General features: G+C 50.1%; 1 protein-coding gene across 1 annotated transcript in view; it reads left to right on the top strand.

The window, feature by feature from the left end:
* Positions 1-8,912, top strand: part of TCF4 (transcription factor 4) — a gene marked incomplete at its 5' end in the record, with an annotated part of 165,992 nt that extends 157,080 nt beyond the window's left edge. The window contains 5 exons of the mRNA XM_080362853.1: positions 4,251-4,386; positions 4,979-5,141; positions 6,831-7,060; positions 8,060-8,202; positions 8,334-8,912. Of these exons, the coding sequence (XP_080218979.1) occupies positions 4,251-4,386; positions 4,979-5,141; positions 6,831-7,060; positions 8,060-8,196 (666 nt within the window). The 3' untranslated portion in view covers positions 8,197-8,202; positions 8,334-8,912. The remainder of the gene's footprint in view (positions 1-4,250; positions 4,387-4,978; positions 5,142-6,830; positions 7,061-8,059; positions 8,203-8,333) is intronic.
* Between the last annotated feature and the right edge of the window lie 8,617 nt (positions 8,913-17,529).

Here is a 17,529-nt window from a genome sequence, read left to right as displayed (position 1 = left end):
GTAAGCAATAAAAGAAGTGTCTCTAGGACCATTTCTTGCTGCTCAGGATGCACTTCTGGGGCAGAAAGGTGTTTCCTTGCTCTGGAGGATGAAGTTTCCATCATCATATACACGACACACGGAATTTGAGGTGATTCCAAGCAAAATACAGGTTAGCAGGTGCCATTGGGACGTACCAATTGGAGGCACCATTGGTGAAACCAGCAGCTGAGACACAGCACAATAGTTGGGGTTCTTTATCAGGAAAACATCTCCGGCATGAAATGCTGAGTATCCGAGAATTAATTGCCACCTATTTACTTCAAGCGGCTTCGCGTCCCCGATGAATGTGCAGATAGCGCAGGCAATCTGGGATGCACACACACTTGCATAACCAGTAAAACCTGACACTGGCACTGATACCTCTCACCGTATATAAAACGAAAATGCAAAGGTAAGAGAAGACAAGACGTAGCTACTGAAAATTTGAAATGCCATAAAAGCCGAACGCAAGTGCGGTTCAGGCACCGTCTGGCCAGGTACCCGGTACGTGTCATCCTCTGATTTCCATCTACCGCTACTTTTTAAACTTGAATAGCCACCAAACCAGCAAACTGGGGCTTCTCATGGGCTTTTCCCTTGGGCTAGGTTATCAATCGGGCTGTATCTCATACCACAGCGTGCTCAGTACCCACATGTGCCCGAGATGCAAGGCACAGATTTGCACATCAAGAGCAGAGCCCATTCCCACCTCCCGTATCATTTTAGGATGTGTTCTTTGTCAGGTTGGTGGTTTTGACTCCAATCTGCTGAGCGCTGCACTAGGAGCCTGTTTAAAGAGATGGGGCTAAATCAAATATTAATACAACTTCAAAGCGAGTTTGATTCTCTAAAGATAAGTGTTATTTCTCATCTCCACTCCCCGACTGGGGGGAACGATTCGTATCTTGGCTCCGCCTCGGGGCAGAGCTGTTGTTTGTATAACAGCCGAACCAGCGTCCCGATGCGCAAAATGCAGCATCTTTGTGTCCCAGCACTGCAGGGAGCTGCCCGCAGCCATATCTTGCTTTTGGGCCCTAACACCTCGCATAGGCCGGGCTTTATTGACATAAGTCGCGTCCCCAGTGGCTCTGAGACACGTTTGGCACGTGGTGATGCTCTTGAGAAGGTGCCGGGCTGCTTGGGTGGCAGCGTTTCAATGCTCAAAGAAGGAAAGAAAATGATGGTTAAAGAGAGCGGGAAATGGACAGCCCGTTTTAGGGGACATCTGAGGCCTCAAATTTGTTGTAAAAGTGGTTTTTTGGGGTATTCACAGCGGACAGAGCATCCCATGGGCAGGGAGATGCGGCGGCAGAATCAGCCCTCATAGTGCTCTGCTCCTGGTTGGTTTGCATCTGTTCCTGTAGATACATTCACATACACACAGATGTTTGCAGCCTGAGTGGAGTCAAAGTCTTTCTGTGTGTCGGAAAATACACCATCCCATCTGGACATGGGGGAAAATGAGCTCATGTCAGTCATGGGGGGGAGAAATGGTCCTTTCTCCTGTAGGGATGGCCATGGCTTGGCCATGAAATCACCACGCAACACTGACCACAGGGCGGGGTGTGAAAGAGAATTGGTAGTTGTTATCCCTCCCTTGTGAGATGCGACATAGATGGTTACCTGCCCCGTCTCTTGACAACCTACAGGAGAAGAAATGTCAGGAGATCTTTGTTTTAAATAGAAAGAAAACTTTATCTCGGTAAAGCGGTGGTGACTTTATGGCGCGTTTTCTTTGCATTCAACACATTGATTTAAAAATCCTCCAAACTGCTCGCTGTTGATGATCACAGAAGAATGGTGAGCAGGGGATGGGGAAGAACAGCCCATTTCCCTGGCTCTTTTCTTGCATAGGTATGGAGACAAACCCCTTTTTCTCCCCTGCAAGACGTCCTCAGGGTTTCATTGCGTTTTCCCATTGAGATTTGCGGGAGCGCAGCCGTTAAGCGCCCCGTGACATCTGATGCTTTCTTAAAACCAAATGATGCCCCTTCCAGTCTTTTCTTAGCGTCTCGTGGTTTGAAAATTCAAACGTCTCAACAAGGAGAGGGGTTTTTTCTCCGCTATTTTGCACTTGCTTTCGGTTATTTGCATTTGGTCTCGTAGTAAAAGATTTTCTCAAGTTCCCCTTGGCAGGGTTCCCTTTTATCTTTCTGCCTGCGGTCTCGACTTGCTGTTAACAATTATCCTATATTATCTTGTAAGTCTGATTAGAAACATCCCTCCATCTTTTTATCTGCCCCAGTACTTACTTTTTGAGAATAAAGAGCGATTTCTGGTGGGAGCGTGCAGGGACGTTCTGTCTGTCTGTCCCTCCGCGCGTCTGTCCGTACCCCGCAGCTCTGAGCAGCACCGCTATTACCACTCCGGGTGCTTCTATATTAAAACCTCCTGCAAGTCCCTACAGTTTTGCTCTTTGGATGCTTTACTTTTCTCGGTGGTCTCCTTTATGTAACGCAGGAGCGACCCCGACCCGCGGCGAGGGGGGCACGACGCGTTTCCAAGTGTTTAATAAACCCTTCTTGCTGCATCACGCAGAGTCTTCGGGTTTGGGACCGGGTGGTTAATGAAATACAGCGAGCGCTCATTTGGACGAGGCTTCTCGTCTTTGGTGACACGCGGTGACGTTTGGGGGCTCCTGCTGTCAGAGGCTTCGCCGCCATTGCGGGGGAACAACCGGCAGGGCCGCCAATCCCATCGCCCCAAATGCCAGCGGAATGCCAAATTGAAATTCCTGCAGGATTTCCGACGGCAACGGGGGAATTGAGGAGCTCACAATTAAGCATATGGGCATTAAGATAATTGTCAGCTCTGTTGGCGGACATGATAGAAGACAGATGGGCAGGACTCGGTGCGCTCGGCGCCGGCACCCTGGGAGACGATTTGACGTTTTACCTGCCTGAGCTGCTCTGCCGGCTTTGTCACCAGGCGTGTGGCACCGCGTCCTCGCCGGCGGTGCGCGCTGCGGCTGTACGCGGTGTGCGCGGTACGGCTGTAGTGTGTGTGCGGTGCGGATGTGCACAGCGTGCACGGTGCAGGTGTGCAGTGTGCGTGGCACAGCTGGACACGGTGTGTGTGATGCACGGTGTGCGTGGCTTATGTGGTACAACTGTATGTGGTGTGCGCAGTGCGGCTGTGCACGGTGTGCGTGGTTTATGTGATACAACTGTGCGCGGTGTGTGCAGTGTGCACGGCATGGCATGCACAGTGTGTGCAGTACAGATGTGCACAGTGTACATGGTACAGCTGTGCGCAGTGTGCGCAGTACGGCTGTGCATGGCGTGCACAGTGTGTGCAGTACAGTTGTGCAGGGTACGGCTGTGCGTGGTATCACAGTGTGCATGGTGCATGTGGTACAACTGTATGCAGTGTGGTTGTGCACAGTGTGCACAGCGTGCGCGGTACAACTATGCATGGTGTGCACAATGCAGTTGTGCATGGTACAGCTGTGCGCAGTGTGCCGTACAGCTGTGCATGGCATACACGGTGTGCACAGTATGGCTGTGCAGGGTGTGCACAGTGTGCAGGGTACAGCTGTGCATGGTGTACACAGTGTGCATGGTGCAGCGGTGCACACTGTGCAGGGTGTGCGCAGTAAGGCTCTGGATGGCATGCACGGTGTGCATGCTACAGCTGTGCATGGTATGGCTGTGCATGGTGTGCACGGTGTGTCTGTGCAAAGTGTGCACAGTGTGCATGGTACAGCTGTGCAAGTTGTGCATGGTATGCATGCTACAGCTATGCATGGCATATAGGGTGTGCATGGTGTGGCTGTGCACAGTGTGGATGGTACAGCTGTGCAGGGTATGTATGGTGTGCATGGCGTACATGGTGTGCACAGTATGGCTGTGCAACTTGTGCACAGCATGCATGCTACAGCTGTGCATGGCATGCACAGTACAGCTGCGCACAGTGTGCATGGTACAGCTGCGCATGGTGTACACAGTGTGCACGGTACGGTTGTGCAAGGTGTGTACGGTGTGCATGGTACAGCTGCGCATGGTGTACACAGTGTGCACGGTACGGTTGTGCAAGTTGTATACGGTGTGCCGTACAGCTGTGCACAGTGTGCACGATTTGGCTGTGCATGGTGTACATGGTACAGCTGTGCGCGGTGCAGCTGTACGGGCCATCTGCGCCCTCTAGTGAAACACGTCCCCGCGCCCCGTCTCCCTGTCCCTCGCCGTCTCCCTGTCCGGCTGTGTCTGTTACCGGCTGTGTCCCCGCAGGTCGGCGCGCACCGCGAGGATGGGGTCAGCCTCCGCGGGAGCCACTCGCTCGTGCCAAACCAGGTCCCGGTGCCCCAGCTGCCCGTCCAGTCCGCCACGTCCCCAGATTTGAACCCGCCACAGGACCCGTACAGGGGTGAGTATCTGCCCACCCCGTCCTGGACGTGCCACCGCGATTACAGCTCCTGTTATCACAACTAGTTCTGTTATCACAACTAGTTATCACAACTTATCCCGTTATCACAACTTGCAAACAAGTGACCTCCAGACAGCCAGTTTGATACCAGGGCTGATTAAGAGTGTAGAAAACACATCCAAAAGGTGGGAGTTCAGGGGGAGACTCAGCCCTGTTGGATTTCCACCAGCTTCGGGTGGCCCCAGGGTGCCCATCCTTGGCTCACCCAGGGCTCACCCATCCTAACCAAACCCAGGGGACCGGGATGCCCGTCCTTGGCTCACCCAGGGCTCACCCATCCTAACCAAACCCAGGGGACATCGGGGGGGTCTTTGTTCCTAGAGGCAGCTGATCTTCCCATTAAAGCACAGAAGAAAGAGCCCAGACTATTAGAACAGCACACGAGGTCTTGCTCATTCATTGTAGCCAATATTTGGATTATTTTCCCGCCGCACTGGGCTGTCCCCCTTCACCGGGGACAGGGGACACAGCCCCAGGTTGGTCAGGCGTTGGCTTAAGCGTCGCTCGGCAGCTGGTCCTTGTGTTTTCGCAGGCATGCCGACCGGACTGCAGGGACAGAGCGTCTCCTCGGGCAGCTCCGAAATCAAATCTGACGACGAGGGAGACGAAAACCTCCAGGACACCAAGTCGTCTGAGGACAAGAAACTAGAGGATGACAAGAAGGATATCAAATCAATTACTAGGTCAAGATCTAGGTAACAGTATATAATAGTGTCGCTTCATTTAATTCCTTTACTGGATTTCGATGAAGTGAACAGAACAGGAGGAAACTGCGGTTTTCTCCTGGCAGGTAAAACCACAGCCGGAGTGGAACGGCGTGGCGGTCCTGGCAGTACCGAGTGCCCGCCTGGGGCCCGTGCTCCAGGACGCCCTCAAATTCCAGCAATTGCCAAATTTGGACACTGAGCAAGTTGCAAGAAATTGCGTTGCACTCAAATGTATTAATTGGGCTGTTATTCCTTTCTGCCTATGCTTGCAAATTGGAATACAGTACGGATTGTTATATCTTTGAAAATGTGCCAAAGAGCTGATGGCACTTGCATCTGACCTAATGAACCGTGTGATTTTCCTTTATCTGTGCAATAGGTTGGTCATTCCCGGCCCTCAACTTGTGTAAATGTCTAGGGCTCCACAGGTTTAAGAGGAGGATTTACACATCTTTACTTGTTCGCCATATTCTTTATACATTTTGAAAGGTATTAGTGAAGCTGTAGCCGGATTCTGGGAACTGATGGTGAACACGGACAGTGTCTGAGTGTTGCAAACGTGACCCTGAGCACGGGACAGGCTTTACTTTGTCCCTGATGGCCACCTGCCTGGCTTACCTGTCACCACGGGGCCCCAGGTCCAGCTCAGCGCTGCAGAGACTTGTCATGGCAGCCAAAAACGCTGCAATGCAGGCACAGCCCTGCTTTGTGCAGGGCATCTTTGTAACCATTCAACGGCCTTTTTGTCCTCGCACGCCTATATAATAAACCAAGCCCAGGTAAGACGCGCCTGAGCAGACTCGGACCTATCGACCAGCACTCGTTGCTGTTTAAATGTATTATATTCACATCTCTTATGATGGGAAAAAATACATGACATTCAGGATTTTCTCTGAGTGAATGTGTTGATGTGTAGAAGTGAAGCTTTCATGTGCATTTGTGATACGGTAAGAAGAAAGCACCTTTGTGCCGATGTGAGGTGATCGCACTTCTTGTTAATTCAACAAATAAGCTGTCACTGTTGCATATTTATCTGTGCTTTGAAGCTTTTGTAGGCTAACATTTTTGCTTTTAACATGCTTGCAGCTTTAAAAGGTTACTCCTGATATTTAGTTATAAATCTCAATCCACGTTGGTAGCGCTGCTGAAAATGTATTACTCCATTTGCATAGCCAATTCAAATTACATAGTGCCAGTGACTCACCAGCGGATGTGTTTGCAATTTGAAATCATGGTTTTATCTGGATAGAACGCGGTTTTGTTGCCGAAAGGATGCAGAAGTTTCCCCTTAGTGCTGCAAACCCACAGGCAGCAAAGCTGGGAGCAGCACAGGAGCCACCGGCGTGTCCTTTGGGGTTAAACAGTGACAACGAGTGATTTGCCACCATTTAAAATACTGCAATATTGGCTGTGATAGAATATGGTACTGAAAAAAAAGCTACCTTTTTGCTTCTTTAAAATACCCACAGTCCTGCCTTGCAGAATGTAAAACTTCGCACCAAACCAAGACTTTCCTCAGTGTAAAATGTAAGGAGATTGAATTTTGCGCAGGTGTCTGAATTGCTCAGGTGTCTGTTCATAACCTGTAACCCCGGTTTTGCACAAGCTCTGTTGAAGACCTTTGCCCTCCTTGTTTCCCACATCATTAGAAAATGATGTATTCCTTTTGTCTCCCAGCAATAACGACGACGAAGACCTGACACCGGAGCAGAAAGCCGAGCGGGAAAAGGAGAGGAGAATGGCCAACAACGCCCGGGAGCGCCTGCGCGTCCGCGACATCAACGAGGCGTTCAAGGAGCTGGGCCGCATGGTGCAGCTCCACCTCAAGAGCGACAAGCCCCAGACCAAGCTCCTGATCTTACACCAGGCTGTGGCCGTCATCCTCAGCTTAGAGCAGCAAGTCCGAGGTCAGTGTCCTTGAAGGTGTCCAGGCGGGTTGGAATGTCTGCACAGAAGGAGACTCCACAACCCCCCTGGGCAGCCTGGGCCAGGCTCTGACACCCTCACCCCAAACAAGTTGCTTCTCATATTTAAGTGGAACCTCCTGCGTTCCAGTTTGCACCCATTGCCCCTTGTCCTGTCACTGGTTGTCACCAGCAGAGCCTGGCTCCATCCTCCTGACACTGCCCCTTTCCATACTGATCCCCATGACTGAGTCCCCCCTCAGTGTCCTCTTGTCCAGCTCCAGAGCCCCAGCTCCCTCAGCCTTTCCTCACACGGGAGATGCTCCACTCCCTGCAGCATCTTGGTGGCTGCGCTGGACTCTCTGCAGCAGTTCCCTGTCCTGCTGGAACTGAGGGGCCACAACTGGACACAAGATTCCAGGTGTGGTCTCCCCAGGGCAGAGCAGAGGGGCAGGAGAACCTCTCTGACCTGCTGACCACCCCCTTCTAACCCACCCCAGGATGCCCAGAACCATTTTGGTTGGAAGAGACTCTCAAGGTCATCGAGTCCAACCGTTAACCCAAGGTTGTCACTAAACCATGTCTCCAAGAAGCTCATTTCCGCGAATCCCATAGATCCCTCATGGGTTTCACATGGTTTTTGGCTGGGGAAGCGTGGCCAGGGATGCCCGACCCTTGTCACCCAGAGCGGGCCGGGCACCTCGAGCACCCACCGCACTTGTGTTCCCTGATGGCACTGGGGCGCTGGGGAAGGGCCTTGACATGTTTCACGTTCTGTAGCAAGATCCGACCTCAGTATTAAGCTGGGCTGCTCCTCTGCAGAGCACACGGGGTGTTTGCAGAGCTCGCGTGCGGGTCGTGCTGCGTTCCAGCGCTTGACCGGCCCGGCCGCAGCCTCGGGGACTGGAGCAAATAACTGACCTTTAGTGATTTGGAACGTTTGTGCCATGGACAGCACGAAAAAGTGAATATTTGAAACGTCCTTTTGCTTCAATTGAACAGAAAGAAACCTGAACCCGAAAGCGGCGTGTCTGAAAAGAAGGGAAGAAGAGAAGGTGTCTTCAGATCCTCCTCCGCTTTCGCTGGCAGGACCGCACCCCGGGATGGGAGACGCCTCCAATCACATGGGACAGATGTAAAAACAGGCAAGTTTGGGGCGGGCGAGTTGGTTCAGCGCAGTTCCCGCAGGAATGGATTCAGGTCACCGAGCGGCGGGCGCAGGGCCACGCGCTCAACGCTCCTCCACTAAGAACAACTTGTTTCGTTTCTTCCGCAGGTCCAAGTTGCCACATTTCTTCATTTAAGCAAGAGACCACTTCCTTAACAGCTGTATTATCTTAAACCCACATAAACACTTCTCCTTAACCCCTTTTTTTGTAATATAAGACAAGTCTGAGTAGTTAAGAACCGCAGACGCAAGAGATTTCAGCATTCCCGATTCTTAAACCGAGAGGAAAAAGACAAACGAGCAAACAACCAAGTGCAACTTGAGGGCCGCCTCTCTTTAACATATCACGCAGAATGTCTAACGCAGTATGTTCCGAGCTGTCCGTGCGCAGCCTAGAGACTGAATGGCAATCTTCTCCACACTGTGGGACAATGCATTTGTGCCTAAACTTCTTTTGGAAAAAAAAAAAAAAAGATATAATTAATTTGTAAGTCTGAAGAAAAGAAAAAAAAAAAAAACTATTTAATTTAAAATTGTAAACTTGCAATAATGAAAAAGTGTACTTCTGAAGGAGAGCAAAACGAGCGCTTTTGTTGGTGTGCTAGACAGCTAGTGTTTCTACTTACTGGATATTCAAAGGGAAGCTTTGCTGCCCAGATCTTTCCAAAACCAGCAAACGTCCTAATGAAAACGGAAGCGATGACATTAGCCATTCCTTAGGGTAGGAGGAACAGATGGATCTTATAGACCTATGACAAATATATATATATATAAATATATATATAAATATATATTAAAAATTTAGTGACTATGGTAAGCTTTTGTTCCTTCGTTTCAGACTTTTTTGCTCCTGTAAAAAAATAGTACTGATTAACTTTTTTAAGAAGAAGATTTTACTGTAAATAAGGGTTTTTTGGTCTGATTTCTGTCCCTCTCCCCTTGGTTTTTTTTGGGTTCTTTTGGTTACGGTGACCTGTAGTGCCAACTCTGTGTCTGGAGGGGTAGTGCAGGACGAAACGCTGACCCTGACGTTGCTTCTCATTCATAATTAAGAGTAGAAAGTCGTTTCTTGGGGCCGTGGGGCAGAGGGGCCGGCGGGAGCGCCCCCCCCCGGCCGCTCCGCTCGCCCCCTTGTTTTCTGGGCTTTTCAGAGGTACAAGGTTAGAATGCTACAAATCGTTACCACTGTGCCTTCCAATGTTTCTATCATCGGGAAAAACCACACAAACCAATAAAAACCACAAACCCATGACATGCTGGAAGTGGCTGCGAGCCCGGCGCGGGTGCCGCGTTCCCTGCGTGAGTCCGCGCTCAGATTGGGGGCGACGGGGGGACCGGCGCGGGGCCGGGGGGGATCGCAAGTAGCATGCTAGAGCCGATCGGTTTCCTTTTTCCGTTGTTCCGTTCCGTTTTTTAAGTGGATTATTTAAGTGTAGACCACTCGCTGCCTCCTCCTTTCTTTGTGAAATGCCAATTTTTGGTCATCATGCAGCATTATTCTAACAAGCCTTATTATGAGTCCTAAAGCATTAAGTTGCACTTTGTCCAGGAGGGGTGGTAGAGCAGGATTTTCTCTGGCCAGTACGAATGAAGTTTTTACTTAACGTATTTAATAGTAACATATATGGCACAGCAGCTCATCAGAGAACTAGCTTTGAAGTCTGGGCACAATTGAACCAACTTCCATAGTGAATCCGAATTAACGCTGGACTTTGGTGTACAGTACGATTACCAGATAGTGCTCCTAGTTAAGTATTTGTCAGCATCCTTTTGTCTCGAGTTCCAGTCTCTATTTTTACAGCCACACCGACCTGGCATGTATTTGAAATAAAACCGAGTCGGTTTTTTTTCCCACCTATCAATAGACACTGAATAAATGCCATAAATCCATCCAACGGTCTAAATGTTCCATCTGTTCTCCTGTTTTGCCAGTTATATAGTAATGAAAAGACATTTGTAAATTTTATGCAACAAATGGCAAACGTATCATTATTTTGAAATTGTGTATGTAAAAGTTATATTTTTACATGTAGACTCTTGTTATTATGTGTTTTAATACATTGTATCGGTTCTTTTGTTTATAAAAATCTGTGTGGTTGAAAACAGAAAAAAAGTCTCATTTAAATGAAATAGTGAGCTACAAGAATCTGAATTTTATGTTTGTTTCTGAAAAAAACGTAAAGAACAAATATGATAGTTACCACGTGCTCACCTCCGACATCCCCATCCCCATTCGGATTAGCTGTGTGCGTGCTGAGACCTGTAAATATGTTCAGTAGCGAGAAAACTTTCTCAGTGCTTTGATTTGCCGATAAGTTTCTCAAATGTGGAGGTGGATTGACCCGCTAGGGCAGGCGCTGCGGGAGCCCCCAGAGCGTCCCCGCGGAGCAGGTTTAGCTGAGAGGGGGATTAGCAAAGCTTGAGCCCAGCTCTGCCGCTCCGCACCGTGCGCCTTCTCCCTCCGCACGGCGCCGGGAGCGCGATGCCCGCGGACAAGCCGCAGATGTGTGTTTTCCAGATGCCGAGCCGGTGGGTCCCGCCGGCTTTCGGTCCGGAGACCAGCCCTGAGACGCTGAGGACCGCGCTGCCCGTGCGAAACACCAAACAGAACAAGGTGATAAGACCAGCTTTGTGTCTATTGACAGCGATCTGTGGACAGAAAATAAATGACAAGTTTAGCTTCTGGAACGTAAAAGAAATCAAGAAAGGGCTCGCGCTGAACTCAAGGAGCAGCTCGGGGTGATGCTCACGGCGCCGTGGGACGGATGGCGGCAGGATGGATCCGGCGGGATGGAGCCAGCAGAATGGATCCAGCAGGATAGAGTCAGCAGGATGATGATGATGCCAGCAGGATGGAGCCAGCAGGATGGATCCAGTGGCATGATGCCAGCAGAATGGATCCGGCAGGATGATGATGCTGCCGGCGGGATGGATCCGGTGGCATGATGCCAGCAGGATGGATCCGGTGGGATGGATCCGGCGGGATAATGCCAACAGGATGGATCCAGCAGGATGGTGATGCTGCCGGTGGGATGGATCCAGTGGGATGATGCCAGCAGGATGGATCCAGCAGGATGATGATGCTGCCACTGGGATGGATCTGGCAGGATGATGCCAGCAGGATGGATCCAGCGAGATGATGATGATGCCAGCAGAATGGATCCAGCAGGATGATGATGATGCCGGCAGGATGGATCCAGCAGGATGGATCTGGCAGGATGATGCCAGCAGGATGGATCCAGCGGGATGATGATGCTGCTGGCAGGACAGATCCGGCGAGAGGATGCCAGCAGGATGGATCCAGCAGGATGGATCTGGTGGGATGATGCCAGCGGGATGATGATGCTGCCGGTGGGACGGATTCAGCAGGATGGATCCAGCGGGATGGTGATGCTGCTGGTGGGACGGATCCAGCAGGATGATGTCAGCAGGATGGATCCAGCGGGATGGATTCAGCAGGATGATGCCAGCAGGGCGGATCCAGTGGGATAATGATGCTGTCGGCAGGATGGATCCAGCAGGATGATGCCAGCAGGATGGATCTGACGGGATGATGACGCTTCTGGCAGGATGATGCCAGCAGGATGGATCCAGCGGGATGATGATGCTGCCGGCGGGACGGATGCTGCCAACACCTCCCGAGCTCGCAGCCCCGACTCCCCGCAGGATCTCCAAAGGACCCCCCAGTGTGTAAGTGGGGAGTTCCCCGTGGTCCCCCAGCCCAGGTAAGGCGTGTGTGTGCGGAGGGGACGGGGCTGGCGGTGCTCAGCCGAGGCGCTGAAGGTTCTGTAGCAAAGCCGTGCCCTGCGGGGAGAAAACCGGGCTCAGAAACTCTGCCAGAAAGCAAAATCCGCAATTAGCAGCTTTTCCCGAACTGATCCACCTCCACATTCAAGTAATTTATGAATATGCTGAATAGGGAATCTGTTCATCTAGAACTTTTTTACCATTTGTCTTCTGTGTAGCTGCGAGGAACACTAACGTTTCGACAACTGTCAGTCCTACCAGTGATGCAACTTGTACTGATTCAGTCTTCCGAGGTTTTGGGGGTTTTTTTCGGGCGTTTGTGGGGTGGGGGCGGTGGGGGAGGCGCCGGGGGCAGGGATGGGGGGGTCACCTTTGTATCCCGCAGGCAGAGTACGACCCGTGTCCCAACGCCGACCGTGCCAGCAATGGCGAGATTGCAGCAGAAACAAGCACAAATCGAGAATAATAATGCTAAAAAAGGGGGAAAATTGATTAAAAATAAGAATTAGTCCACTGGTTGACTGGAAAGAAACCCACAGAGGTGGAATATGGAATGAATTCATATGGAATATGGATTCCAACACAGCGGGGCACAGGGCCCGGGGGGCCCGACCTTTTCCTTTGGCTTTTCTTTTGTTCATTCGTTCCTTTTCATTTTTATTAAAACAACAAGATGTTCTTTCTCATGGGACTTGAAGTTGATCCATATTCGTGCAGTGCTGGTTTGACCATACTCATTTCAAGTATTATAGACTTATGTAATGGTGAAGATATATGAACTGTGGCCTTTTTCATTCTTGTTACTTGTGATGCAATTAAGTGACGATAAGAGAACAAACAAGCAGAGATTTACCATGTATCAGTGCCTGGCTTTTTGTTATAAAGCTTCGTTTGTCTAGTGCTCTTTTTGCTATAAAATAGACTGTAGTACACCCTAGTAGGAGAAAAAAAGAAAAAAAAAACTAAATTTAAAAAGAAAAAGACCTATATTTGGCTTATTTTTCACAGGAGCAATCCTTTTATACCAGGAATATTACGGAAAAAGAAAAAAAATGGTCAGATTCTGAATATTTCTTCTTTGTAGATTTTTGGAATCATTCTGAGTAAAAGTTTGTTACTTTATTTTACTATTTAAAAGACGTTATTTTACCATGTGTTATGGAGATGAAACTGTACGGTAGCTTTTCCTTTTAGTTGTAGGTCGCAACGGGGACGTTCTTGCGACTGTACACGTAGGCGCGGCAGTAAAAACGGGGGAAAAAACCAGAAAAAAAGGGAAAAACACACAAAAAAACCACAAAAAAAAAGGAACAGTTACACCTTGTTTTCAATGTGTGGCTGAGTGCCTCGATTTTTTCATGTTTTTTGGTGTATTTCTGATTTGTAGAAGTGGCCGAACAGGTTGCGCGCTGGAGTTGTTCCCGCAGCGAGAGCCGCCCAGGGCAGCTTGTTGGGCCGGTACCTGTTTCTCATCTGTAGTTACTCGATGCCGTCATGTACATGACCGTTCTGTAGCAATAAATGTGCCATTTTTATAAACCCTTCCCGACACTCGCCTTTCATTTCCCCTGCCTGCTTTTGGGGGGCTTTTTTGATCAGAAGAGCGTGTTTTGGGGATATAAAACGTTGGGGTTTGTGTGTGGTGCCCCGGCGGTGCTTTGTGCTTCGCACCGCCGCGTTTTCTCCGCGTTCGCCTCAAAAAGTGCTGTAAAAAGGCAAGATTGTCTTCATTCTCATTCTCCTCTGGATTTTCCTCTGTTCTGTAGCTCAAAATCTGGTGTCCGTGCTTTTGGAAGAGCACAAAGCGCCTGCGGGAGCGAGCGGGGTTGCGCACGGGTGTGCAAACCCAACCCGCCAGCCTTGGTTCCCAACCTAACTCATGCTTCATGGTTATTGTTTTCTTATGATTGTTCTGGTCGGCACCGTTGGACCTGAACGCCAAGTTCAGACCTATAGAAACTCCCTGCCTCACATCTCATTAACGAAGTTGTGCAAATTGCGGCGCTGGGATCGCACAATTTTGGTGGAACGGCCTTGGGTTGGTGTTGGAACACGCAACATTTGCACAATTCATGGGATGGCATAAAAACCATCGCAGCTTTGCGCTGAGCATTTGTTGATCCACACAGTGTCTTTGGGGTATTTTCGGTTGTTATTGACACCTGTGTTCTGTGGTTGCAAAATGTGGGGACTATTGAACGAAACCGCCTTTAGTTTTGCCAATGGAAGGGGTTTAATTGCTGCCGTTTAACCCTTCTAACCACAACTTGTTGCTACTGACCGATGCAGTTTGAGTGTTGCAAATGAAATGATGTGTGTTTAACGGAGATTTCCTTCCCGACCAGGATAGTAGGGCATTTAAAATAAATGAAGAGTCAACCAGCATGTGGGATGGAGCTCAACCGCGCTGCCTCGCGGGTCTTTCAACAGGCCGTCCGGCTGCTTATTCATTTTGGATTTGCCAGCAGTTCTTGTGTACGGGCCAGTGCTGGAAGGTGGATGAGCAGCTGCGGGTCCTGCGTCCAGAGACGGGGGTTTAATGTGTTTCTGCTGAAAAACAGAGCAGCGATGCCCAAATCTCTGCCCAGGGTAGATACCTGGGCCTGAGGATGGTGGAGATGATGGGGGTGGTGGGGATGGGGATGGTGGGGATGATTATGATGATGATGGGGATGGTGGGTAAGATGGGGATGGTGATGATGACAATGATGACTATGATGATGGGGATGACGGGGATGGTGGGTAAGATGAGGATGGGGATGGTGGGGAAGGGGATGATGATGATGACAATGATGACTATGATGATGGGGATGGTGGGTAAAATGGGGATGGGAATGGTGGGGATGGGGATGATTATGATGATGATGATGGGGATGGTGGGGAGACTGGGGATGGGGATGATTATGATGATGATGAGGAGGAGGGGGATGATGGGGATGATGATGTTAATGATGGGGATGATTATTCTGATGATGGGGATGATTATTCTGATGATGGGGATGATGGGGTTGGGGCTGCTGGGGATGTGAAGCAGCTGTGGACAACGAGCAGCCCAGAGGCAGCTGTGCAGCCAGAGCTGGGGATCAAAGCTGCCTGGCTGCTGGGAGGGGTGTGGCAGCAAAATCAATCAACTCGTTAATCAATCAGCCTATGAGAGGCAAGGTCAGTTGCATCTTGGGAAGGTGAGGAGGCCGTGTGGTCTGGGTTTTGGAGAACAAAGCCCTGTTGGCAGCAGGTGTGGGCTGGGCTGCTGTGGGACCCGCTGGTGTTTGCCCAGCAGTGTGGTGGCCCTGGGACACCTGGGGACAAGGGGACAAAGGGACCAGGCGCTGGCAGCACCCACCCAGGTCAGTAATGTTTCCTTGTGCTGGTTTTTCTTTGAACTGCTTGTCTTTAGCAGCTACCACTGGCTACATGCTCTTAATATGACTTTAGCAGTTTCTCCCTCTCTTTTCTGCTTATACCAATGTTACTGGAAGTTTTGGGGTCAAAGCCCATTTGAGGCTCTTCTGAGAGGAGCAAACAGGCGCTTCCCTGGGTAAAAGGGCTTTCTGGGGCGTTATTCCTGCCCATTGCTTGTTAGGACTGCGTCCTTCCCTGGAAAACTGATTGATTTCCCATCTAATGCAATTATCAGCAACGTTGTAAAGCTGCCAATGTCTTCCTGTTCCCCACAGGGCAAACTTGGAAGCTTTTTTGGTGAAAAATGAAAATATTACAGCAAAAGAGCCCCTAAACAAGGCAGGGATCTCCCTGGGAGGGCGATGCGGGGGGCCTATGGGAGTCTCTGCAAATATAAACCCGCACAGAACAAAATGGGCTGGAAAGTTTCTCTATCAGTAAATGGCCCCTTTGGCAAGAACCGCTGAAAATTTGCCGTTCCCTTCTAGGCGGCGATTTTCTCAAATGCTGCTGATACGATCAGATAGATTTCTGTAGCCTGAGCTGCTTTTAAGCTCTTAAAAACCCACCCTGTTGTAATCTAGTGTTAATCAGATTGTAGTCGGCTGGGATGGGGACGGGAAACCCTCCCGCTTAAACCTGGTGGGATTGATACAGGGCTGCTTTAGCAGCAAAAAGAGGGGGTTTGGGTTATATCTCCACGAGGGGCTGCGATGCTGAGGGTGCTGAGCATCCCTCAGGTTGGGGTTTGGTACCCAGAGCATCCCTCCGGAAGCGCTGAATGCCTTGGGTAGATCCTTAGCAAGGACTCATTGATCTTCTTTACCGCGCTAAGCCAATATTGTTCTTTATAAGAGAGGTCCTGCAGCCGCCTTCTCAATCCCCCCCAGCACAGCTGGGATGTGCTCATGGTTCTGTGGGTGGTGAAAACCTTCCCTGGGGGGGGACAGCACAAAGATGCTCACAGATGCATCTCCCTACTCCATAAACAGCCAGAATCTTATTTCAGTACCATTTATTGTTTTGAATGGTACCATATAAAAGCATAATATTGCTAGAAACAACTTTTTATTGTCAAGTATTTGGTTCTAGCAGACAAAATAAAGTTGTATTGGGAAAGAATCGCTGTAAATTGAACTCCAATGTCCCTCTGGGAGAAGCAAAGCGCCCCCGCGCTCAAATCCACCCAAAGCGAACCTGGGTGCAGATGTGCGCTCAGATACTTACCGAAATGCGCTAAATAACTGTAAGCCTGAGATTCAAAGAAGTCTAAAGAGGATTAAATCATCGGAAATAGGCCAAAACTACTTTATCGCTGCTGTCGCGGGGGTCTGGTTGGTCGCGTTTTGGTTTATATTGGGTAGAAGATGCTGGGATGCTCCTGCTCTCCCTGTGGTGGGAGCAGCGGTTGCCATCCCGGTGCTGGAGCCGGGGGGTGAGGACCAGTGATGTAGGACACGCAGGTCTGGGGGGCTTAATGATGCTCTAATCCAGAGAGAAAAATCGCATTTGTAAAAAAGAGAGGAGGGGGGGAATAACTCTATTGCATTGCAGCCCGCAAGCTGTTGGGCTGTGGCTGCGACAGGGGGGTTGTGTGTAATGGAGTTGTTTTACGTGCAGGCTGGGGGTGCAGCACCCCCATAGCGCTGCTTGTCATCGTCCTCTGAATTGTCATTGTCTTTTTAGTCAGATTTGAGCCCAGGGCATGGCTGGTGTCACCCGTGACCCTGCACCCCAGCAAGCAGCTGGGTCGAGTGGGTGGTGATGGCAAATACGAGTGCTGGACGCTAGAATTAATATCGTCAGGACTCCAGTGTGGTGTTATATCACAGACTAAAAGGCGACAGAGAAAATATTGGTGATTAGTCGAGATAAATCCTTAGTTTTGCCCGTACTGATGTGGGAAAACACATATAGTGTTTGCGGAGCGTTGGGGCTGTTCCACGCGGTGTGAATGCGATTCCTCGGGCAGCCCAGGTGCGTGGGCTGACCCCCCGGTCCATCCCGTGTGGGGGTCACGCTGTGTTTGTGAGCTGAGAGAGGATCAGTGCAGAAGCCCCTGGGCCATGCTGGCGTTTCTATGTGCAGAGGCTTTGGCTCCGTATTCGGGGATTTTCCTGCTTGGCCGAGGGCTGGCGATGCTCCTCGCTTGGAA

The sequence above is a fragment of the Nesoenas mayeri genome (genome assembly GCF_963082525.1).
Source record: "Nesoenas mayeri genome assembly, chromosome: Z".
NCBI classification, from domain to species: domain Eukaryota; kingdom Metazoa; phylum Chordata; class Aves; order Columbiformes; family Columbidae; genus Nesoenas; species Nesoenas mayeri.
This window is presented reverse-complemented; position numbering and strand designations above follow the sequence as displayed.